This window comes from Coregonus clupeaformis, unplaced genomic scaffold (genome assembly GCF_020615455.1).
Source record: "Coregonus clupeaformis isolate EN_2021a unplaced genomic scaffold, ASM2061545v1 scaf1073, whole genome shotgun sequence".
Classification (NCBI taxonomy): domain Eukaryota; kingdom Metazoa; phylum Chordata; class Actinopteri; order Salmoniformes; family Salmonidae; genus Coregonus; species Coregonus clupeaformis.
The window spans coordinates 57,585-83,862 of NW_025534527.1; the positions used below are offsets into that span (position 1 = coordinate 57,585).

The 26,278-nt window shown below is 43.2% G+C and overlaps 1 protein-coding gene across 1 annotated transcript; it reads right to left on the reverse strand.

The window, feature by feature from the left end:
* Nucleotides 1-772: 772 nt before the first annotated feature.
* LOC123486222 (OX-2 membrane glycoprotein-like) lies at nucleotides 773-20,575 on the reverse strand. Its single transcript, XM_045217491.1, has 8 exons — nucleotides 20,570-20,575; nucleotides 16,244-16,262; nucleotides 2,048-2,383; nucleotides 1,518-1,823; nucleotides 1,396-1,431; nucleotides 1,205-1,310; nucleotides 1,028-1,121; nucleotides 773-797 (listed from the first exon to the last, which is right to left on the reverse strand). Exons 1-7 carry the CDS (start codon nucleotides 20,573-20,575, stop codon nucleotides 1,043-1,045), a joined length of 888 nt encoding a protein of 295 aa, XP_045073426.1. The 3' UTR covers nucleotides 773-797; nucleotides 1,028-1,042.
* Between the last annotated feature and the right edge of the window lie 5,703 nt (nucleotides 20,576-26,278).

A 26,278-nucleotide genomic window follows, 5' to 3' on the forward strand; every position in this document is an offset into this window, starting at 1 on the left:
ATATATTTACATACATACATACATACTGTATTTACACATACAAAAACCAGCAGGCCTATCTATGTGTGTCAGCCATTCAGTCCACTATTCAGTACCCACAATGCCTATGGATAGAGACGGTCTCTGAACCACACAGATGTGTGTTAGACAGTGTGGTAGTCACTCAGTTCTCGTAAGACTCTAAAAGGTTCCTAAGATAGAAAAGGCAAAACTGTCAAGTGTTGACAGCTATGGTCTAATACAAACAAATAGCTGACCAAGGTGTTTAAAATACAATTAAAGTGATCATTATACAGTATACTTGTATTTAATCCATTTCAGAATAAGGCTGTAACGTAACAAAATGTGGAAAAAGTCAAGGGGTCTGAATACTTTCCGAATGCACTGCATTCTGTATAAAATAAGGTAATTAAAAAATTGACTGAATGGAGTATCCTATATTAGTGACATGATTAACATAACAACAATGCAAATCATTTGCATGTATGCAGTCACCAAGACTACTACCACAGAACATCATTCCAGAGCTTCTTGTTGAGAGAATAAAATAAAAGAGGACTTAAACCTACTTCTCTACAACATCTTGTGCTTGTTGCATCCTACGCTTGGCAGAAGAGCTGAGGGAGTGTAACCTGAAACACAAAAAGTACATTTTGGAGTGATGTTTTGAATTTTGGGGGTTATTGTGACACATTATAACATTCACAATCATCTCTGTTTCAAGCACTCTACCAGGATGATAAAAATAAGGCTGTACCAATACTCACATTTGGAATGGACTGGAGATTGTTGTGGTCCTGAAAGAAATTAAAATTGGCAATGATAATGAGAAGAGCCAAATCATCTGTTGTAAAAGTGTACTAATATAACTACTTTGTGGGCATTTACAGTTACATATTCTCCAGGGATTACATTTGATGCTGAAAAACAATTCAGTGTGTTCTACTCTATTCCTTACCTACAGTAAGTACAAACACTGTTTACTTGAATTCATAAACCCTACTGTTAATTAGAATATGTGTCTTACTGTTAGATTAGACCTCTAGATTTCAGGGTCATCATGTTGAGGGTTGACTGTTGATAGTTCTTCCTGATCTCTGTCATGGGCTGTGGGATTTGGGCTAAAGATTGTTTTTGTAAGTTTGACAATCAATGTCAAATTAATACTGTATTTTCTCTTTGTCATCTGGACAGTAAAACTTACCTTCTCATTTTATTTCTCAGTTTGCACCACCACAGTGCCACAGCTCCACAGCACACAGCAATGAAACACAGTGAACCCATCACTGCACCAATCACTGTTCGCTTACCTGTGAAAGATGACAAGATGAGAATGGTACAATTCACAGATAAGAGTGTCAGAGATTAGTTGTGGTCATTAGATTAATGACTTACCACTGATCCTGTCACCATCAGTGACCTCAGGTAGACCTAGCACAGAAAATACAGAAACAGTACTTCAGAATGACACCAGCATGTTGACTGTTACTGTAGGCATGTACAGAACCATTTCTCACCAGCAAATGGAGCTTCAGTTCTAGCTGGAATAACCATGGATATGTTCTTGGTGACACCTCCAGAGAACAGTGAAACCATACAGCCAACCCTCGTGTCTTTGTCAGGTAGACTGAATGCTGCCAGCATGGAAGTTATGGTGACACTGACAGTTCCATTGGGATGGGTGACGTTGGCCATTGTGGAATTTTCTAGAATTTCTGTGTCTTCCCAGGTCACTATAGGAGCAGGTCGTCCAGTAGCAGAACAGGACAGAGTGGTGTGACTGTTGTTGGTTTGTGTGATGAGGAGTGAGGGTCCATACAGCTCTACAGAACAACAACAAACACAGTTCACAGTGAATGTAAATACTATAATGTTTTCATTTACATGATTTACTAAATGATTCCATTTACATGATTTACTAAATGATTCCATTTTGATAAATTATTGCAAGACATTGGATGTATGATCTGATAAAATGGCTGCCTGAAGTTCTGAAGAAGTTGTTCTGGGTCAATCATTTACAGTACATTATGTTATCAGTTTTTACCATTGACTTGGAGGCAGGTCCTTCCACTGATAGGTCCATCTGGAAAGGTGTTAAACAGACACTTGTAGCAGGACTCATCTCCTCTTGACACTCCTCTGATGATGATAGAGCAGTTCTGCAGACCCTCGTCTTCAAACTCCACTTTCCCCTTAAAAGGTGGGTTGACATTAGGACCGCGTTTACTGTAGGTGGCCACATTTTCATTCGCCCCAGTTGTCAGTTTTTGCCAGGTGACTTGCCGCACATCTTTGGGTGTCATGAGCTCACAGTTTAAGATTGCATCTTCTCCCAGGGTTGCTGTGACAACCTGCTGTGTTCTCACCAGCTGAGAGAGCCCTGCATGAAGACAGTTACACATTACTTAGTACTTACTATATTACAAACTCACACACAAACACACAGTTACTCAGTTGGTAGAGCATGGTGCATTGTGGGTTTGATTCTTGCTGGGACCATATTGTAAAAAAAATTATGCACTCACTGTATTGTAAGTTGCTTTGGACAAAAGCGTCAGCTAAAAGCCATATCTTTAAAATATATATTGTATCGTTTTGTAGCACAGGGCTTAGACTTTTCTTTTTACTATTTATGTTAATACAACGTGCAGGAGGGCCAAAATGTCAATTGTATGATTTAGAGGCAATTTGTGTTACGTTGTGTTGTGTTACTTTACGTTGTGTTATGTTATGTTGTGTTGTGTAATCATGTCTTGTGTTGTGTTGTGTTTTCTTATGTTATGTTATATTGCGTTATGTTGTGTTGTGTAATGTTATGCAACTGTTTGAATAAAGAAGAGTGAGACAGAAAAACATATTTGTGTGATGTCATCATGTGTGATGTGCAGAAAGTTTCACTTTACTGAAAGCAGACAATTACCACTCTATTATTAGGCATTTCATCACTTTACCTAATGCAATGAAAGATGAAAACCAATCAAAAATGACTTTATAGAGCAGCCATACTCAACTGGCAGGTCACGGTCCAGATCTGGACCTAGAACGGGGTCAATATAGACCGTGGTCCAGATCCACACCTAGAACGGGGTCAATATAGACCGTGGTCCAGATCCACACCTAGAACGGGGTCAATATAGACCGTGGTCCAGATCCACACCTAGAACGGGGTCAATATAGACCGTGGTCCAGATCCACACCTAGAACGGGGTCAATATAGACCGTGGGTCCCGAGTCTTTTTTAGACACTCAGTCAGGCTTTCAACTTAGTTAGGAAGGTGTTCCTCATATTTGGTATTGTCAGTGTATATACAGGCAGTTTGTGGGACTGGTAACAGGGAAAGACTGACTCGGTAATGCTGTTGAAATCCAGTTCTTGAGGAGAAACGACCACACAGGATTTTTGTACATCTTGCAAGCCAAGGATGACAAGGCTTGGGTGACTGCAGGTCAAGTTGTCCAGTCCCTGTGTCCTTTTGTGGACAACAGGGGGAGGAGGTACCATAGAGCCTGTGCTGGCAGATTAAAGGAGAGTAACACAAAGCATGAGTTTATAAAAACAACTTTGAATTAAGTTTTTATATGTTTATTCTGTTAGTAGGTGATTGAAATATTTTTGTAATATTTTAAATAAAACATTTTCCTCTAGTGTTATTATGAAAGTGCAAATATTTATAAGGTTAAGACGGGACCGGAGTGCACTTTGATAGCCTATGCAATAACTATTCAAGATACTAGTGATTTCTTGGTTCTTTGAGGTACACTGCATTTTCAGATGACAACAAAAGTATTATGATGAAGTATTCAGACCCCTTCACTTTTTCCACATTTTGTTACGCTACAGAATTTTTCTAAAATTGATTTTTTTATTTAAATCCCTCATCAATCGCCACACAATACCCCATAATGACAAAGCAAAAACAGGTTTTAGAAACTTTTGAAAATGTATTTTTTTTTAAACAGAAATATCACATTTACATAAGTATTCAGACCCCTTTACTCAGTACTATGTTGAAGCACCTTTGGCAGCGATTACAGCCTTGAGTCTTCTTGGGCATGATGCTACAAGCTTGGCACACCTGTATTTAGGGAGTTTATTTGCAGATCCTCTCAAGCTCTGTTGGTTGGATGGGGAGCGTCACTGCACAGCTATATTCAGGTCTCTCCAGAGATCAGGTTCAAGTCCGGGCTCTGGCTGGGCCACTCAAGGACATTCAGAGACTTGTCCCGAAGACACTCCTGTGTTGTCTTGGCTGTGTGCTTAGGGTCGTTGTCCTGTTGGAAGGTGAACCTTCGCCCCAGTCTGAGGTCCTGAGCGCTCTGGAGCAGGTTTTCATCAAGGATCTCTCTGTGCTTTGCTCCGTCCATCTTTCCCTCGATCCTGACTAGTCTCCCAGTCCCTGCCGCTGAAAAACATCCCCACAGCATGATATTGCCACCACCATGCTTCACCGTAGGGATGGTGCCAGGTTTCCTCCATACGTGACACTTGGCATTCAGGCCAAAGAGTTCAATTTTGATTTAATCAGACCAGAGAATCTTGTTTCTCATAGTCTGAGAGTCCTTTAGGTGCCTTTTGGCAAACTTCAAGCGGGCTGTCATGTGCCTTTCCTGATGAGTGGCTTCTGTCTGGCCACTCTACCATAAAGGCCTGATTGGATGGAGTGCTGCAGAGATGGTTGTCCTTCTGGAAGGTTCTCCCATCTCCACAGAGGAACTCTGGAGCTCTGTCAGAGTGACCATCAGGTTATTGGTTACCTCCCTGACCCATGTCCCTTCTCCCTTGAAAATGTTTGGTGCCCTTCCCCAGAACTGTGCCTCAACACAATCCTGTCTCGGAGCTCTATGGGCAATTCCTTAGACCTCTTGGCTTGGTTTTTGCTCTGACATGTACTGTCAACTGTGGGACCTTAAATAGACAGGTGTGTACCTTTCAAAATTATGTTCAATCAATTGAATTTACCACAGGTGGACTCCAATCAAGTTGTAGAAACGTTTCAAGGATGATCAATGGAAACAGGATGCACCTGAGCTCACTTTCAAGTCATAGCAATGGGTCTGAATACTTATGTAAATAAGGTATTTCAGTTTTATTTTTAAGAAATTTGGAAAGAAAAATATCTAAAAACTGTTTTTGCTTTGTCCTTATGGGGTATTGTGTGTAGATTGATGAGGAAAAACATTTATTTAATCAATTTTACAATAAATAAATGTGGAAAAAGTGAAGGGGTCTGAATACTTTCCGAACTCATTTTGCACAGCGTCACATCCATAACGGAGAATGTCACAACGGTACATTTTCTCTCTAAAGTATGTATGACCATTTTTATATGTTCATCATTGTTGTTTTAGTGTGTAGCCAAGCCTTACTTTCAAAGTGGCTATCAGTATTTTACCATAAGACTTTGAGATTCACAGACTTTTGCTAATATGTCCATTCTCCCAAAAATGCATGTCCATTTCCGTCACATCCATAACGCATGTTTTGTTGTTCAGTTACTTGAAAGTGGTATTACTTAGAATTGCGTCATTTTGTGTCTACACTTCCCCTATAGGGTTCTACAAATATACACATTAACATTTTCCTTTATGATAAGTCAATTCTGTGAGCCATTTGGTTTCTCATGTTGTGTGTGAATGTCACATCCATAACGCTGGAATTGCCCTGAAGGGACTAAACAACTGCATGACTACATATGCAGTATTGTATCAATAGTTTCAATTCCCGTTTTATATGTTTGTCCATTTCAAAGGACTCTTGGAAGACTTGCCCTTGGTGGGTGTACTCCTGAGTGGCGCAGTGGTCTAAGGCACTGCATTGCGCAGTGGTCTAAGGCACTGCTGTGCCACTAGAAATCCTGGTTCGAATCCAGGCTCTGTCGCAGCCGGCCGCGACCGGGAGACTCATGGGCGGCGCACAATTGGTCCAGGGTATGGGAGGGAATGGCCGGCAGGGATGTAGCTCAGTTGATAGAGCATGGTGTTTGCAATGCCAGGGTTGTGGGTTCGATTCCCACGGGGGGCCAGTATGAAAAAATTATGTATTGACTAACTGTAAGTCGCTCTGGATAAGAGCGTCTGCTAAATGACTAAAATGTAATTGTGGGCTAAAAGAGATCCTAATAAGATTGATGCTGTAATATGTAACATTTTGGGCGAGATGACCAAATTCACATAGAAATGTGTGTTATAGATCTGTCATTATCATTGAAAGCAAGTCTAAGAAGCGGTATAACTATTTTATGTGAGCTATTTCTATGCTTCCTGTTTTTTAACTTTTGTTTTTGCATCTTTTACTTTAGGTTTTGTGAACTAGTTTCAAACAGCTGAAAATACAATATTTTTGGTTATTGAAAATATATTTCACATCTGTTTAGATGGTACATAGATTCTCTACACTAAACATTGCTTGTTTTGTCATATAAACTGAAATTAAGCAAACTACTCACATTTTTGCAACCAGGAAATGGTGGAGCGATTTCTGCATATTGCACCTTTAAATGAAATAAAATCAACCTCTGAGAACTACACCTCTGAGAACTAACTCAGACAAGTTGGCAAAACTTTGTTCCAACTTAACTAGACAAGTTGGATTAAAGTTCAATCAACTTAAAATCATGTGTTTGATAGATGTTTGTATGGAAATTATTTTGTAGGCTGTTATATTTGTATTACGTTTGAGACAAGTATGTTAATGTTGTACTTAGAGTCTCCCTTGACTCCGTTCCAGTTTCAGTTATTATCCAATGAATTGACTGGGCAGGGTTTTTTTTCTATCCTGACAACAAATACACTTTTTTGCTATATCTGATGTAATGCATCATATGTCAGCTACTGAAATATATATTTAATTGTAAACTGGTCCCTGACAAGTACATTTATTAAAATAAAGTAAAATACATCTTGCAGAGAGCCACATTGGGAAATATGTTAATAGAACACATGTATTTTGAGCCAACACAGTATTTTAAGTTGAGATTTTCAGCAAACTCAGATTGTTTTATTCAACTCACAATGAGCAAAACTCTTTGGAATAGTGAAGTATTCCATGTCAGCTCAACAATCTCCCAATTCAAATGTCCAGTCAACTTTTTATGGACTTTTTCTAAATGGCATTTTTTACAGTATAGAACAGGAAGATGCTGATGTTTGTAAACTGATGGTGACCGGACCGGCCATTCACCAGTAAAAAGGCACCTTAGCTTCAAACAATGTTTAAAATATACAACTTTTCTTTCAATTAATTGTATTCCTTACAGGACTATTTGCAGGTACAACTGATGCATAATAAACCTATACATTTAGTGTAGTTAGCTACATCTCGTAATGAAAGGCAACTCTGAAATTGACAATACAGTATACGTTTTAGACCTACAGACCTATCATGTACTTCATATGAAAACTGATGTAACTCACCCTCAGGAAGAAATAGCAGCAGAATAAAAATGTAACTGTTAACACGAGCCATGGCAGCAATGTGTGGCTAGGTAGTATTTCCAGCTAGGAACCGTTTTCAAGGGAGGCATTGTGGGAGGCATGGTAACGTAGTACATTGGATAGTTTAAAAACAAACAAGCTCTGTTATGTCAGTTAAAAAAATAATAAACTCTGTTCTGCAACCTTGTTGGCCAATTTGAATGTGGCTTTGTGTTGGGAACTCCTCCCATAGAGATGAGGACAGTTGCTAGTCTCTCTACAGCTCCTCCTCCAGTGAAAATGAAAGTAAACACAAAACGGTATCAGGAAAACACAGTTGCAAGGTTGGAGGTAATAACATTATGTATCATCATGCATAGCTAAGTGAATCTAATGGTGAGATTAACTTAACCTATATGAAGGTTTTCCCCTTGTGTGTGTCAGTGCCATTGCTTGCTCAAAGATGTAGCTGTGAAGTAAGTCTCTCCCGACAGCCGTTTGTTGACTGGCCCAGCAAATTGAGTGTGAAATCAAAGATGAGGGTGGCGTCTGAACTATGCTCCACACAGCAAGCAGATTTGATTTGAAAGTATATTATACATGTGCAGCCAAGTGATCGTGGGAAAGACATGTAAGATATTCATGTGTCTAGGGGGAAATTGACTGTTTGTGTGTGTTGTTTTGAGATTAATTGATACTGTATATTTTTTTTCTGTCAAACTCTTGACACTATTTGGCGTTCGTCGTCACCGGCCTTCTAGCCATTGCCGCATCTCATATCATCATTCCTTCTTGTCATTTACACACACCTGGTTCATATCCCCTCATTAGTACTTGTATAAGTGTTCCCTCTGCCCCCTTGTCCTTGTGGGTGATTGTTCTATGTGATGAGAGAGTAGCTCGGTTGAGCTACGTGTATTTTGTATTGCCGGGGTATATTTTCCCTGTGTGCCTGTTTTGCTCCAGTGCGCCTGTATTGCGTACTGGACTGTTTGACGCTATCCTGCATAACTCTGTTTCCGGAATAAACTCTGTATTCTGTGATATATGCTCCGGTCCAGGAGCATTCGACGATGCTAGCCAGCATGGGAGAAGCGATCGGGTTCTCCAGGTTGTCCAACGCCTGGAGAGGAGAGGACCCGATCTGTCGAGACCAGCTGGGCGACCGGATCCAGCCACCCACACCCCAGCATCCAGAGGGATCCATATATCCCGACCACGGGAGTTTGACAGGACAGCTGCTCTCTGCCAGGGATTCCTCCTCCAACTGGAGCTCTACTTCTCCAGCATCAGGCCGGCCCCATCGGAACGGGAGAAGGTGTCCGCCCTCGTCTCCTGCCTCTCGGGGAAAGCCCTGGAGTGGGCCAACGCGGTCTGGAATGAAGGAGGAGCCGCGTTGGACAACTACGGGGAGTTCGCTCGCCTCTTTCGGGCTGTCTTTGAGGCGGGCGAGCGGCTGGTCCACCTGAGGCAGGGGACGAGGACTGCGCAGGACTTTGCCCTGGAGTTCCGGACTCTAGCAGCTGGGTCCGGGTGGAACGAGCGGGCCCTCATCGACCACTTCCGGTGCCATCTGCGGGAGAACGTCCGAAGGGAGCTTCACGCAACTGGTGGACATGGCCATCCGCTTGGACAACCTGCTGGCGGCCAGAGGACGTCCTGGAGGGGGTCTGCCCGTTCCAACCCCACCCGACTCGGATCACGAACTGATGGAGCTGGGTGGGGCGGCGATCCGAGAGAGCGGAGGCCGACAGCGCCAGTGTCACTCTGGTGGCACGAGAAGACATTTCACTGCACGTCGTCGTCAGCGTTCTTTTGGGTCTGGAGGCGGCAGGCAGGGCACTCTCGCGTCACCCCAGGTATCGAACACCCACACTCGTTCAGAGCCCTCTGTTGCACACTGTACCCTACACATCCACTTTCCTGATTACAGTGTCATGTGTATCCCCTGTCACAGGCTGAAACGGAGGCTATTGAGACATACGTCATCGAGTCCCTGCGCCAGGGGTGTATACGTCCCTCCACTTCGCCCTCCTCCTCGAGTTTCTTTTTTGTGAAGAAGAAAGATGGCGGTCTGTGCCCTTGCATTGATTATCGATCACTGAACAAGGAGACGATACTATTTAGTTATCCTCTCCCCCTCATTCCTTCGGTGATCGAGTCAATGCATGGGGCACGCTTCTTCACCAAATTAGATATCCGGAGTGCGTACAACCTGGTGCATGTCCGAGAGGGGGATGAGTGGAAGACAGCATTCAGCACAACCACGGGGCATTATGAATACCTGGTGATGCCCTACGGTTTGATGAATGCTCCATCCGTCTTCCAGTCCTTTGTGAACGAGGTGTTTCGGGACATGCTTGGTCGTGGTGTAGTGGTCTACATCGATGACATTCTGGTGTATTCCACTACGCGCTCCGAGCATGTGTCCCTGGTTTGCAAAGTGCTGGCCCGACTGTTGGAAAATGACCTTTATGCCAAGGCAGAAAAGTGTCTGTTTTTCCAACAGTCCGTCACCTTCCTCAGATACCGCATTACCACCTCAGGTGTGGAGATGGAGGGAAATCGCATTTCAGCAATGCGTAATTGGCCGACTCCAACCACGGTTAAGGAGGTGCAGTGCTTTATTGGCTTCACCAACTACTATCGGAGGTTTATCCGGGACTTTGGCAAGGTCGCAGCTCCCAATATATCTCTGTTGAAGGGTGCGCCGTCCCGGCTCCGCTGGTCTGCTGAGGCTGACAGGGCCTTCAGTAACCTGAGGGGTCTGTTCACCTCAGCCCTGGTACTGGCCCACCCCGATCCATCACTACTGTTCGTAGTGGAGGTGGATGCGTCCGAGGTAGGGATAGGCGCTGTCCTATCTCAATGCTCAGGCACGCCACCCAAGCTCCGCCCCTGTGCCTTCTTCTCCAAGAAGCTCAGCCCGGCGGAGCAGAACTACGACGTTGGTGATCGGGAGCTGTTGGCTGTTGTCAGAGCCCTGACCGTGTGGAGGCATTGGCTCGAAGGGGAGAAACACCCTTTCCTCGTCTGGACGGACCACCGTAACCTGGAGTACATCCGGGCAGCGAGGAGGCTGAACCCTCGCCAGGCCAGGTGGGCCCTATTCTTCACCCGGTTTTATTTCACTCTATCTTACATTCCGGGTACAAAGAACGTGAAGGCAGACGCACTGTCACGGCTGTATGACAAAGTGGAGAGGCCCAGAGACAACACCCCCATACTCCCGGCCTCCTGCATAGTGGCGCCGGTAGTATGGGCGATGGACGTGGATATAGAGCAGGCGTTACACACAGAGCCATCTCCACCTCAGTGTCCAGCTGGGCTGCAGTACGTGCCTGCTCTTGTCCGTGACGTCTGATCTACTGGGCACACACTTCCCCCTCCTCTGGTCACCCGGGTATCGGTCGTACAGTGCACTGCCTGACCGGAAAGTACTGGTGGCCTACCTTGGCTAAGGACGTGATGGTGTATGTCTCCTCCTGCTCGGTGTGCGCCCAGAGTAAGGCACCTAGGCACCTCCCAGCGGGTAAGTTACAGCCTTTACCAGTTCCACAACGGCCATGGTCTCACCTAATTATTGATTTCCTGACTGATCTGCCCCTCTCTCAAGGTAACACCACCATCCTGGTCGTTGTGGACCGCTTTTCCAAGGCCTGCCGCCTCCATCCTCTGCCTGGTCTCCCCACGGCCCTGCAGACTGCGGGGGCCCTGTTTACACACGTCTTTCGGCACTACGGGGTACCAGAGGACATAGTGTCTGACCGGGGTCCCCAGTTCACATCCAAGGTCTGGAAGGCATTCATGGAACGTCTGGGGGTCTCGGTCAGCCTGACCTCTGGTTTCCACCCCGAGAGTAATGGGCAGGTGGAACAGGTAAATCAGGATGTGGGTAAGTTCCTGCGGTCCTACTGCCAGGACCGGCCGGGGGAGTGGTCGGTGTTCTTGCCATGGGCCGAATATACCCAGAACACTCTCTGTCACTCCTCCACTAACCTAACGCCATTCCAATGTGTTTTAGGTTATCAACCGGTTCTGGCACCGTGGCACCAGAGCCAGACCGAGGTTCCTGCGGTGGATGACTGGTTTCGGCGCATCTGCTCACGTCCACCTCCAACGCGCCGTGCATTGTCAGAAGGCCAACGCTGGCCGCCACCGCAGTGAGGCCCCGGTCTTTGTACCGGGTGATCGGGTCTGGCTCTCAACCCGGAATCTGCCCCTCCGCCTGCCCTGCCGGAAGCTGAGCCCGCGGTTTGTGGTTTACTAAATTATTCAATTTTGATAAATGGTTTCAAGACATTGGATGTATGATCTGATAAAATGGCTGCCTGAAATTCTGAAGAAGTTGTTCTGGGTCAATCATTTACAGTACATTATGTTATCAGTTTTTACCATTGACTTGGAGGCAGGTCCTTCCGCTGATAGCTCCATCTGGAAAGGTGTTAAACAGACACTTGTAGCAGGACTCATCTCCTCTTGACACTCCTCTGATGATGATAGAGCAGTTCTGCAGTCCCTCGTCTTCAAACTCCACTTTCCCCTTAAAAGGTGGGTTGACATTAGGACCGCGTTTACTGTAGGTGGCCACATTTTCAATCGCTCCAGGTGTCAATTTTTGCCAGGTTACTTGCTGCACTTCTTTGGGTTTCATGAGTTCACAGTTTAAGACTGCATCTTCTCCCAGGATTGCAGTGACAACCTGCTGTGTTCTCACCAACTGAGAGAGCCCTTCATGAAGACAGTTACACACTACTTAGTACTTACTATGTTACAAACTCACACACACACAGTTCGTAGAGCATGGTGCATTGTGGGTTTGATTCCCGCTGGGACCATATTATAAAAAAATGTATGCACTGTATTGTAAGTCGTTTTGGAGAAAAGCCATAATTTTATATATTTTGTCACACAGGGCTTTGCCTGTTTCTATTTTTGACTATTTATGTTAATACAACGTGCAGGAGTGCCAAATTGCCAATAGTATAATTTTGAGGCAATTTATGTTATGTTGTGATGTTATGTTATGTTATGTAGTGTTGTGTAACTGTTTGAATAAAGAACAGTGAGACAGAATGAAACATATTTGTGTGATGTCATCATAAAATGTGCATAAAGTTTCACTTCACTAAAAGCGGACAATGACCACTTTATTATTAGGCATTTCATCACTTTAGCTAAACCAATCAAAGATGACTTTATAGAGCAGCCATACTCAAATGGCGACCGTGGTCCAGATCTGGACCTAGAACGGGGTCAGTACGGGCCGCGGTCTTGGATCCACACCTAGAACGGACTCGATACGGGCCGCGGGTCCGAGATTTTTTTAGGAACTCAGTCAGGCCTTCAACTTACTGCTGTTGATAGCTGCAATAGTAGAATCCACAAGGTGCGATTTCGAAATGTGGTAGTGTATGAGCAGTTTTCCTCTTGTTATGTCATTCCCTGACAGACCTTAGAGAGCTGTTTATAACCAGTCAGAAATAACCAGTTTATCAACTACTAGCCCATGTCAGCTAGATAGGTAAATTATTACCCTATCATAGTACATTATGAGTACATGCATAATGCTGTATAATGCATCATGGGCTTCATAGAAAGTGTTACAGTATAAACAGTATATTCAGGGCGTTCAGAAAATATTCAGACCCCTTGACTTTTTCCACATTTTGTTACGCTACAGCCTTATTCTAAAATGGACTAAATTAAAATAAATATCTCATCAATCTACACACAATTCCCCATAATGACAAAGTGAAAACAGTTGTTTAAATGTTTTTGCAAATGTATTAAAAATATAAAACAGAAATACTTTATTTACATAAGTATTCAGACCCTTTGCTATGAGACTCGAAATTGAGCTCAGATGCATCCTGTTTCCATTGATCATCCTTGAGATGTTTCTACAACTTGATTGGAGTCCACCTGTGTTAAATTCGATTGATTGGAGATGATTTGGAAAGGCACACACCTGTCTATATAAGGTCCCACAGTTGACAGTGCATGTCAGAGCAAAAACCAAGCCATGAGGTGGAAGGAATTGTCCGTAGAGCTCCGAGACAGGATTGTGTCGAGGCACAGATCCTGGGAAGGCAACCAAAAAATGTCTGCAGCATTGAAGGCCCCCAAGAACACAGTGGCCTCCATCATTCTTAAATGGAAGGAGTTTGGAACCACAAAGACTCTTCTTGGAGTTGGCCGTCCGGACAAACTGAGCAATCGGGGGAGAAGGGCCTTGGTCAGGGAGGTGACCAAGAACCCGATGGTCACTCTGACAGAGCTCCAGAGTTCCTCTATGGAGATGGGAGAACCTTCCAGAAGGACAACCATCTCTGCAGCAATCCACCAATCAGGCCTTTATGGTAGAGTGGCCAGACGGAAGCCACTCCTCAGTAAAAGTCACATGACAGCCCGCTTGGAGTTTGCCAAAAGGCACCTAAAGGACTCTCAGACCTTGAGAAACAAGATTCTCTGGTCTGATGAAACCAAGATTGAACTCTTTGGCCTGAATGCCAAGTGTCACTTCTGGAGGAAACCTGGCACCATCCCTACGGGGAAGCATGGTGGTGGCAGCATCATGCTGTGGGGATGTTTTTCAGCGGCAGGGACTGGGAGATTAGTCAGGATTGAGGGAAAGATGAACGGAGCAAAGCACAGAGAGATCCTTGATGAAAACCTGCTCAAGACCTCAGACTGGGGCGAAGGTTCACCTTCCAACAGGACAACGACCCTAAGCACACAGCCAAGACAATGCAGGACAAGCTTCGGGACAAGTCTCTGAATGTCCTTGAGTGGCCCAGCCAGAGCCAGAGCCCGAACTTGAACCCGATCGAACATCTGTGGAGAGACCTGAAAATAGCTGTGCAGCGACGCCCCCCATCCAACTTGACAGAGCTTCAGAGGATCTGCAGAGAAGAATGGGAGAAACTCCCTAAATACAGGTGTGCCAAGCTTATAGCGTCATACTCAAGAAGACTCAAGGCTGTAATCGCTGCGAAATGTGCTTCAACAAAGTACTGAGTAAAGGGTCTGAATACTTATGTAAATGTAATATTTGAGTTACAAACATTTCTGAAAACCTGTTTTATGCTTTGTTATTATGCGATATTGTGTGTAGATTGATGAGGAAAAAAACAATTTAATCGATTTTAGAATAAGGCTGTAACATAAGAAAATATGGGAAAAGTGAAGGAGTCTGAATACTTTCCGGATTCACTGTATACAATATATAGTGGTGTAGTTCTCAGAATGGTCAGAAGGGGGAGTACAGAACTAGTCTATAATCTAGTCTAGGTACAGTAGGAGGAAGTTATGAATGAAGGGACTTTTAAACTGACTGCAGTATGGGTTCATGTGTTGAATTATTAAAGTAACATCAACTACAGAACGTGTGGATATCTGTTAATATAAGGAGCAATGGCTATAGATCAATCCTCTTACTTTGTTCACTGATTAAATCATACTTAACCAAACTAACCCTGATTCAGATGACCATCCTACCCATGCTAGATTTGTATTTTATTTTATTTAACCTTTATTTAACTAGGCAGGTCAGTTAAGAATTTGTATTTACAATGACGGCCTACTTGTAAAGCCCCCTCGGCCAAACCCTCCCCTAACCCGGATGACGTTGGGCCAAACCCTCCCCTAACCCGGATGACGTTGAGCCAAACCCTCCCCTTACCCGGAAGACGCGGGACCAATTGTGCGCCGCCCTATGAGACTCCCGATCACGGCCGGTTGTGATACAGCCCAGGATCAAACCCGGGTCTGTAGTGACGCCTCTAGACCGCTGCGGCACTCGGGAGCTCTTTGTTGGATTATGGAGACGTAATTTATGTATCGGCAGGTAAGGGTGCTCTCGAGCGGCTAGATGTTCTTTACCAATCGGCCATCAGATTTGCCACCAATGCTCCTTATAGGACACATCACTGCACTCTATACTCCTCTGTAAACTGGTAATCTCTGTATACCCATCGCAAGACCCACTGGTTGATGCTTATTTATAAAACCCTCTTAGGCCTCACTCCCCCCTATCTGAGATACCTACTGCAGCCCTCATCCTTCACATACAACACCCGTTCTGCCAGTCACATTCTGTTAAAGGTCCCCAAAGCACACACATCCCTGGGTCGCTCCACTTTTCAGTTCGCTTCAGCTGGCGACTGGAACGAGCTGCAAAAAACACTGGACAGTTTGAGCTCCATCTCTTCATTCAAAGACTCAATCATGGACACTCTTACTGACAGTTGTGGCTGCTTCGCGTGATATATTGTTGTCTCTACCTTCTTGCCTTTGTGCTGTTGTCTGTGCCCAATAATGTTGCTACCATGTTGTCATGTGGTGTTGCTACCATGCTGTGTTGTCATGTGTTGCTGCCATGCTATGTTGTGTTAGGTCTCTCTTGTCTTGATGTGTTTTGCCCTATATTTTTTATTTTTAATCCCAGCCCCCGTACCCGCAGGAGGCCTTTGCCTTTTGGTAGGCCATCATTGTAAATAATTTGTTCTTAACTGGCATGTCTAGTTAAATACAGGTTAAATAAAAAATAAATAGTTAAGTATACAGTTTATACATTGACTTCCACTATATAGATTATACAGTGACTTTCACTACATTCATCTGTATATATTTTAGTCTATCTGTATAGTGGAAGATAAATAAAATGATGAATGCAGTGTATTGAAATAAATAGGTTTGAACAGTTAAATAGGTTTTTAAAGCACCTCATTTCATTAAGAAAAGCTAGAGTGTCAGCAATACTTTTTCAATTAAAATAGAAAGCTGACAAATGCAGTATATCATGCATAAAACTGATATAACTCACCTTTAGGGAGGACTATTAGCTAAATAAACAGATAGTTGTGATTTTTTAAATACAGCATATAGTTTTATAGGGGAGAACACAATACATTTAAAGAATGCTTTTGAATCTTAAACAATCTAAAACATTGTACAGATCAAGCGAGAATAATAGCCTGATTTATAAACAGTGTCAAATCAAGTGAGGTCAAACACAACGAGCAACATCCATGATCAAAATAAATACAAACAGGAACTAAAATGTGATACACTTAAATCTAGTGAACAAGGTACAGTATATCAAACAATCAAAGTGCAAACATTGTTATTGTCACGCCCTGGCTCTGGGGACTATGTTATGTTGAGCCAGGGTGTGTAAGTCTATGTTTAATTTTCTATGTTGGGCTGAGTGACTCCCAATCAGAGGCAACGAGTGTCAGCTGGGTGTCTCTGATTGGGAGCCATATTTAACTGTTTGTCTTGCACTTTGTGTTTTGTGGTTTCTTGTTCCTTTTGGTTTGGTATCGAAGGACTTCACGTTTCGTTCTTTGTTTTGATCGTGTGATCTAGTAAATAAATAGAAATATGTTCACCCGCAACGCTGCGCCTTGGTCCTCTCTGTTCGACGATCGTGACAGTTATCATCACCATTACATTTTCAGTGTTCAAATACATTCATACATTGCATTGATATAACAAAGGAGGTAAAACATTAATGTATCTATATTACTATAGGTAGAGGATGTAATAATAACAGCATAAACCTTACATTAACACAAGTGCTATCATCTCGAAATGAATTCAAGTTAAATTAAATAGAAGCCTAACACAGACAAATATATCCCCCCCCCCCCCTCTTCTTCCTGGTGTGTCATAAAGTAAACTAATTACCAACAGTGCTCCGATGCTCAATAAAAACCTCTGTCAGCTAAAGTACATAAGTATAGTAATCAACACAGACAAACATTTACACACCTTCCCCAACTGGGTCCTGCTCGTCTGCTGTGGTTGCCAACGCTGCTTGCCTGAAACCTGCCAGATAGAACGTGAAGGTTAGACTTTACTATAGGTAGTAAAGACATACAGTGCATTCGGAAAGTATTCAGACCCCTTGACTTTTTCCACATTTTGTTACATTACAGCCTTATTCTAAAATTGATTAAATTGTTTTTTCCCCCCCCTCGTCAATCTACAATGACAAAGCAAAAACAGTTTTTTAGAAATGTTTGTAAATGTATTAAAAAATAAACAACTGAAATATGACATTTACATAAGTATTCAGACCCTTTACTCAGTACTTTGTTGAAGCACCTTTGGCAGCCTCAAGTCTTCTTGGGTATGACGCTGCAAGCTAGGCACACCTGTATTTGGGGAGTTTCTTCCATTATTCTCTGCAGATCCTCTAAAGCTCTGTCAGGTTGGATGGGGAGTGTCGCTGCACAGCTATTTTCAGGTCTCTCCACAGATATTCGATCAGGTTCAAGTCCGGGCTCTGGCTGGGCCACTCAAGGACATTCAAAGACTTGTTCCGAAGCCACTCCTGCATTGTCTTGGCTGTGTGCTTAGGGTTGTTGTCCTGTTGAAAGGTTCGCCCCAGTCTGAGGTCCTGAGTGCTCTGGAGCAGGTTTTTATCAAGGATCTCTCTGTACTTTTGTCCATTAATCTTTCCCTTGATCCTGACTAGTCTCCAAGTCCCTGCCGCTGGAAAACGATTGGCATTCAGGCCAAAGAGTTCAATCTTGGTTTCATCAGACCAGAGAATCTTGTTTCTCATGGTATGAGAGTCCTTTAGGTGCCTTTTGGCAAACTCCAAGCGGGCTGTCATGTGTATTTTACTGAGGAGTGGCTTCCGTCTGGCCACTCTACCATTAAGGCCTGATTCTGGAAGGTTCTCCCATCTCCACAGAGGAACTCTGGAGCTCTGTCAGTGACCATCGGGTTCTTGGTCAACTCCCTGACTAAGGCCCTTCTCCCCCGATTGCTCAGTTTGGCCGGGCAGCCAGCTCTAGGAAGAGTCTTTGTGGTTCCAAACTCCTTCCATTTAAGAATGATGGAGGCCACTGTGTTCTTGGGGACCTTCAATGCTGCAGAAATTAAATCTATCATGTGATACATGTGGTCCTCTGTAGCTCAGCTGGTAGAGCACGGCGCTTGTAACGCCAAGGTAGTGGGTTCGATCCCCGGGACCACCCATACACAAAAATGTATGCACGCATGACTGTAAGTCGCTTTGGATAAAAGCGTCTGCTAAATGGCTTATTATTATGTAAATGCTACTCCAATTTGAAGGCAACCGCATCAAAGGGCTACTGTTACATGTTTTGTGTTTTTCCTGGACCCCAGGAAGAGTAGCTGCTGCCTCTGCAAAAGCTACTGGGGGCCCTAATAAACTAATATGCTGAATTCAATTTCAGGAAGGAAACGCAGTCAGAAAGATACTTACAGGAAACACTCCTTATCTGATGACTAGACTGCTCTGTCATCTCTGACACCCTGTGATGGCACTGAGTCATCTGGTAAAACTGTAGTTAGCCTAGAGCAGTGGTCATCAGCCTTTTCTGAGTCAAGATCACTTCGAGTCAAAATGCAAGCCGAGATCTACCGCTCATATTATTATTATTATTTTTAAACATGACTTAAACGTAAGCCTATGCAACATTAACCAATTAAAAACAGTTCTGTAGCAATGAGGTTTGTGCAGTAGGCCAGTGGTTCCCAACCAGGGGTACTAAGTGGCGCAGTGGTCTAAGGCGCTGCATCGCAGTGCTAGCTGTACCACTAGAGATCCTGGTTCGAATCCAGGCTGTCGTTGCCGGCCGTGACTGGGAGACCCATGGGTGGCGCACAATTGGCCCAGCGTCGTCCAGGGTAGGGGAGGGAATGGCTGGCAGGGATGTAGCTCAGTTGGTAGAGCATGGTGTTTGCAATGCCAGGTTGTGGGTTAGATTCCCATGGGGGGCCAGTATGGAAAAAATTATTATAATAATGTATGCACTCACTAACTGTAAGTTGCTCTGGATAAATTACTAAAATGTAAATTTACTAGGACCCCTGGGGATACTTGGCCTATCCATAGGGGCTACTTGAGAAGAGTCATGTGACCATAGGTCTAATGGTAAAATGCACTTCAGGGGTACTCCAGGCAGAGCGAAATTAAGTTAGTGGTACAGTAACAGAAAAAGATTGGGAACCACTGCAATAGGCTATAGGCCCAATACATTATCACTGCATATTGGCTATGCTTGAATTGCCCTGCCAATTTTGTTCTTCTCACACCATTTAGAAATGATATTTTTTAAATGTAGGTATATGATCACACTGGTAATAGATAATTTGTTATATTACATGTGAGGCACAGCTAAGTGAGCATAATATATATATATATATATATTTTTTTTTTACTGGACTGAGGGAGGGAGCAGTGGTGAGGCTGCCTCTCACTCAACTCACCGTCCCACCTCTCTCCCTCCCTCCGCTGAGAAAAGGGGACACTGTCTTCCAGCTGATGCCGAAACTCAAGTCGCACAGCATTATTTCTGCCTCATGTACCAATTAATGTTGTTAATCCTGTGACCAGAGAAAGTAAAATATTCCTCTATTAAAAAAGACAAGCCGATAATAATAACAAAGCAAGCTTATTGGAACACTTTGTTATACTCATTCATGGCAGCTGCAGTGCTGGTTGTAGCGTGAGTGGAAGTAGGGAGAATGCGTATTTAATGGCTTATAAAAGTGTTGAACAAAGTGTTGACAGTGTTGAATAACAACTTAAACATGAACTTACTCATTAAAACAGCAGCTCTTTGCTGTATTCGTTGAGTCTCTCTCTAGTAATGGTTTTAACAGTTTCGAAATCTCACAGTATCAACTTTGCTGTGAGTTCGAGGTTTCTTTTTACAGTCTATGGCTCGAGGAAACTGTGCAGACACAGTGATCTGAGCTATCTGATTGGCCAGCGGTAGGCCTAATAGGTGCACTTGATTTGCTCTCTGGGCCTGCCTGGTAGGTGGAGTTCTACTTTCAGACAATAAATGGTTCAAAATGGGAACACTTTGCCTTCCCAGCGCTAGGGCTGCTGAATCAAGTGCACCTAATAAAAATAAAAAAATAGGAAGGCAAGGCTTTATCGTTGGGTTTTTTACAGAAATGTTTGGTGATCAACTAGGAATGCCTTGGAGATCGACCAGTTGATCGCGATTGACCGGTTAGTGTAAGAGAGGCAGGCCAGCAACTGGAGGGTTGCTGGTTCGAATCCCAGGTCTGTAAAGAAAGATGCTATGGTGCTAGACATTTTTTGCATTTTTATAACAATTGTCCTGCAATTCTACACTGTTTATATTGCAGAACTCACTGCCATTTCCTGGTTGCTAAAATTCTAATAGTTTGCCTAATTTCAGTTTGTGACGACAAGCAATGGTTAGTGTAGAGAATAACTGTACCATCTAAACCGCTGTGAAATAGATTATTATTAAAAATATTGTATTTTCAGATGTTTGAAGCTGGTGTACAAAAGACTCAAAAATGAAACTTAAGAACAGGAAGCATTGAAATAGCTCAGAAAAAATCTACCGCTTCTTAGACTTGCTTTCAATGAGAATGACAGATCTATAACTCACATTTCTATGTGAATTTGGTTGGGTCCCCCGAAAAGTGAAATATTGCAGCTTTCATAGGGGTAAAGGGGTAATCCATATTAATGACTACATTACGAATCTACTCCCTTACCTTGAAATCCCCATAAAAATCAATCAGTTTATGCTAGAGATGTTTTTTTGGGATGCATCTCAATCCACCACATCAGTGTTGCACTCACACATCTACGGTGAAATGTGACAGAGCTAGAGCAGTGTTTGTCAGACCTTGAGACATCCCCAAAATCGGTCTTCTCACAAAATCGTCTGTAGAGTCTGAATGGTTTTGCCTACAAACTTTTTGGACCCCTCTATGGAAAGATGAGACTCTTACGAACACGTGTGTTCTCCGTTTTGCTTGGGACGTCTTGGGACTTGTCTGAAGTTGGTACAGCCGATCTGCCAACTTCTGTCTGTAGCGTCCAAACAGTTTGGGCTACACACTAATATGAAAGGTGAGACCTCTGTGGAAAGGTGAGACTCACGGACACGTACGTGATGGTTGTTTTATTCTAGGCCGCCCACGGGCCTCACAAGACTCGTCTGAAGGTCCCAGGTACCAGTTGAAAAAATGAATGGAAGTGTATATATGGAGACAGTTTAGAGACGAAAAAATTTGTGAATCTGTTATTCAATGCATATGGGCTAATAGCTGTAAGGCCAAATGAAAATTGTGTGTGTAGTGCCTTCAGAAAGTATTCACACCCCTTGACTCTTTCCACATGTTGTTGTTGTTGTTACAGCCTGAATTTAAAATGGATTAAATATCGTTGTTTTTTTTATCACTGGCCTTTATCACTTTTTCTACATTTTTCTACACTTTTTTCTACAAGTGAATTACAAATGAAAAGCTGAAATGTCTTGTCAATAAGTATTCAACCCCTTTGTTATGGCAAGCCTAAATAAGTTCAGGAGTAAAAATGTGCTTAACAAGTGACATAATTAGTTGATTTTTGAATGACTACCTCATCTCTGTACCCCACACATACAATTATCTGTAATTATCTGTAAAGTCCAAGGTGGCCTCCATTATTATAATACTTGTTTTACAATTGGTAGTTAGTCTTGTCCCATCGCTGCAACTCCCATACGGACTCGGGAGAGTTGAAGGTCGAGAGCCAAGCGTCCTCCGAAACACGACCCTGTCAAGCCGCACTGCTTCTTGACACACTGCTCACTTAACCCGAAAGCCAGCCGCACCAATGTGTCGGAGTAAACACCGTCCAGCTGGCGACTGATGTCAGCTTGCAGTCGCCCGGCCTGCCACAAGGAGTCGCTAGAGTGTGATGGGACAAGGACATCCCGGCCGGCCAAACCCTCCCCTAATCCGGACGACGCTGGGCCAATTGTGCACTGCCTTATTGGTCTCCCGGTCACGGCCGGCTGTAACACAGCCTGGGATTGAACCCGGGTCTGTAGTGATGCCTCAAGCACTGCGATGCAGTGCCTTAGACCGCTGCGCCACTCGGGAGGCCCAGCCTCCATCATTCTTAAATGGAAGAAGTTTGGAACCACCAAGACTCTTCCTAGAGCTGGCCCCCGGCCAAACTGAGCAATTGGGGGAGAAGGGCCTTGGTCAGGGAGGTGACCAAGAACCCGATGGTCACTCTGACAGAGATCCAGAGTTCCTCTGTGGAGATGGGAGAACCTTCCAGAATCAGGCCTTTATGGTAGAATGGCCAGACGGAAGCCACTCCACAGTAAAAGGTACATGACAGCCCGCTTGGAGTTTGCCAAAAGGCACCTAAAGGACACTCAGACCATGAAAAACAAGATTCTCTGGTCTGATGAAACCAAGAATGAACTCTTTGGCCTGAATGCCAAGCGTCACGTCTGGAGGAAACCTGGCACCATCCTTACGGTGAAGCATGACCTGAAAATAGCTGTGCAGCGACGCTCCCCATCCAACCTGACAGCGCTTGAGAGGATCTGCAGAGAAGAATGGGAGAAATTCCCCAAATACAGGTGTGCCAAGCTTCTAGCATCATACCCAATAAGACTCGAGGCTGTAATCGCTGCCAAAGGTGCTTCAACAAAGTACTGATTAAAAGGTCTGAATACTTATGTAAATGGGATATTTCAGTTATTTTTTTATTTTTGGGGGGAAAAATCTAAACCTGTTTTTGCTTTGTCATTTTCGGGTATTGTGTGTAGATTGATGAGGGGGAAAAAACTATTGAATCCATTTTAGAATACGGCTGTAACGTAACAAAATGTGGGAAAAGTCAAAGGGTCTGAATACTTTCCAGATTCACTGTATAGCCTACTGCCACGCACAGCTCAAAACATTAGAGGTGCCGAAGATACATTTTGCGGTTGCTTGTATATTTGTATTTAGACCTTTTTTGGAAGTACATAGCGGCTGTAACGGGAGTAAATGAAGATAGTGGGATTTTCAGGGAAGGGGGCCGTTAGAGAGGAGACATCATACCCATCGTCTCTATCTCTAACACACAGGGTGCATTCGAGCGGATCACTTTTGTCAAGTCGGTGACCATCGCCGTTGGAAGTGTGTTGCATTATGGGGATCAAAATGCATACATGTCGACTGCATGATCTTTTAAAACTTTTTTTTTTGCAGTTACCCTTCACCAACTTCATCCTGCAGCAATTGCCTGCATTGTGGGAGGCTATATTGTCAACCAATCATTAGTTGTTTTTTACTCACCCAAATGTAACCAAAGACATGACTGAAACAGGAACCAATTTGGCCATGATTCATGTATACAGTGGATCTATACAAATTAATGTTATGTTTGAGGCTCTCTCTCACTAATTGATTGGACAATGTACACTCATATGATTTCAGTTTGTGAGTGTGTGATATGGGGGTTGGAAACATGTTTATTTCGACATTATAAAGAAAAACGTTTATAAACAACGGCAACCCTTCCATGTTGGTCTGAGCCTTGCTGTTGGAAAACTACATTAGTGTCAGACTTCCGGCTGTCGCAGATGCACCTCCCCTTCCATGTTGGTCTGAGCCTTGCTGTTGGAAAACTACATTAGTGTCAGACTTCCGGCTGTCGCAGATGCACATCCCCCGACATCACTCCTCGACTTTCCTCCACAGTCAGTTGCTATAGCCTCCCACTCAAACGTGTTACTGGGGCAGCTTGGGCTATTTATTTTACAGTAGATGTCACATTGGAATTGGCTACATCACGTTTTAGTGGTAAGGCCCCCCAATCATTACTCTATTTATCTTACATATTGTAAATCAGTTGTAGATCAAGTGTTTCCTTTGGGCAGATGAGTGGCATCTGCTCCTCCGGTCTCCAATGTTTTCATCACTGTCTCTGCAAACAGGAAGGGAATCGGACTGTGAGTTTTTTTCATTGGAAAGATTTGATTGAGCATTAGTAGCTATAGCGAAAGTGAAAAGGCAGTTTATTCTTATTGACTAACTGCATTAAAACTGGTAGTGAACAATTTGGTTACACTTTACAATACAGTGTCCTTATTACTGTGTAGGCCTAACTCCTGTAAGTACATTGTAACAAGTACTGTCATTACTCATTGTTAACCTGTACTTAGGGTTAGGGTACAAATTAAATAGATCATGCAATATCTCTCTTACCTTCAACAGCTGTGAATAGACCCCACAGCACCAGAAGCAGAGCAAGTCTGGATACACTTCCACACATACTGACCAACTGCAGAACCAAACGTTGACCATCACTGCCTGCTCATATGGACTACAGATATGATGCATTTACTCAGTAGAGGAACACAAAACTTAAGCAAACCAAAGTGATGCTCCTTTGACTGGGTCCTCTTGCACAGGGGATTATGAGAAAGATACAATATTATGTTCAGCTCAACAAATATTGTCTTGAAACAAATGAGTTTGTCTAATTCTGTTAACTGTAACATTTCACACTAGTTATTTTAGAGGCGTCTTCAGTGGACTAAGCAGTAGTTTGTAAATGTAGCACACTGGGGTCGCTGTTGAGTACATTTGAGGGATGAATGTAGCACATGGAGATGTGTGAAAAATCCTCCTCAGCCGGGTTATTGTGGGGTCAATTCCATTTTAATTCCAGATCAATTCAGAAATAAACCAAATTCCAATTATAATTCCAAATGTTCTGTCGTGTATCGCGTCGATGCTGGTGCTCATTGCTGTCAAACAAAGGAGTCCGCTCATACTGAACCTTTGATCATAAGTTTATTCACATCACAAGCTTTCAGCATAAGTTTTACAGGTGGCCTGCCCACCCGGAGAGCGACGCCCCAGATTGCAATGGTCGCTCTAACCTCGTCTTCGTCCAGCATATACTTATAAACAATGTAAAAATATGGGTGGCTCCCTCTGCTGTCCAATCACCTGTCTCCCCTGGGGCGTCACCCTACAAATGGCTACTTATGAAATAAGATAAACATACCCTCTTTGTTCCTCTAAAACAGTCATAATCTTAATACACTACATTTCCCCCCTTCGAGACTAACTAAAAGTCTCGAAAACAAACAGAACAGGATTATGACAAGTAACAATTTATCTTATTGAGTATCATTAACATTAAACCAAAAACAAAATTTTTCTCTAGAGTGTAAATACCTTTCTATAAAATATGAACAAATGTTTATGAAGTGTGAATACATTACTATGAAATATGAACAAATCTTTATGGAGTGTGAATACATTACTATGAAATATGAACAAATCTTTATGGAGTGTGAATACATTACTATGAAATATGAACAAATCTTTATGGAGTGTGAGAGCGAAAAACTGTCTGGCAGCCATCTTTCCAGATATCCATCCATCAATCAAGACAGTAAAATTCTCTCACGGTCCCTCTGCCCCAGGCAACCATCTAGATCAGGGGTGTCAAACTCATTTTAGCTCAGGGGCCACATGGAGGAAAATCTATTCCCAAGTGGGCCGGACCGGTAAAATCATGGTATATATAACTTAAAAACAACAACTTCAGATTGTTTTCTTTGTTTTAATACTATCAACATAAAACATAAAGCTGGAGCCTGAGGACAGTGTGTCCAAAATAGTACAAGCACAACATCACTATTAATCATAAAACACCTGAAGTTTATTTGAAAATTCTAAAGAAAAAGAACACACAAATACACAATGCCTCAGTGATTCACATAACTGTTTCACAGATCACAGAACTATATCAGGGTGTCATTTCTCAGGCAGAAATGTAGATACAAATACTGAAATCCTGTTCCCCAAACAAGTGCAAGAACCACAGAGTCAAGAATAGGTTAAATATACAAATAAAATAAAATCCATTAAAAACAATAGCACATCAACATAAAAACATATAAACATAAAGCTGGAGCCTGAGGACAGTGTGTCCAAAAGCACAACATCACTATTAATCATAAAACACCTCAAGTTATTTGAAATTCTGAGGACAAACAACACACAAACACACAATGCCTCAGTGATTCACAGAAGTATA

Coding starts and splice junctions, on each gene's coding strand:
- LOC123486222 (XM_045217491.1), bottom strand. Junction 1,432..1,517: donor AACTGAAGCTCCATTTGCTG/GTGAGAAATGGT, acceptor TTTCTGTGCTAG/GTCTACCTGAGGTCACTGAT. Junction 1,311..1,395: donor TGATGGTGACAGGATCAGTG/GTAAGTCATTAA, acceptor CATCTTTCACAG/GTAAGCGAACAGTGATTGGT.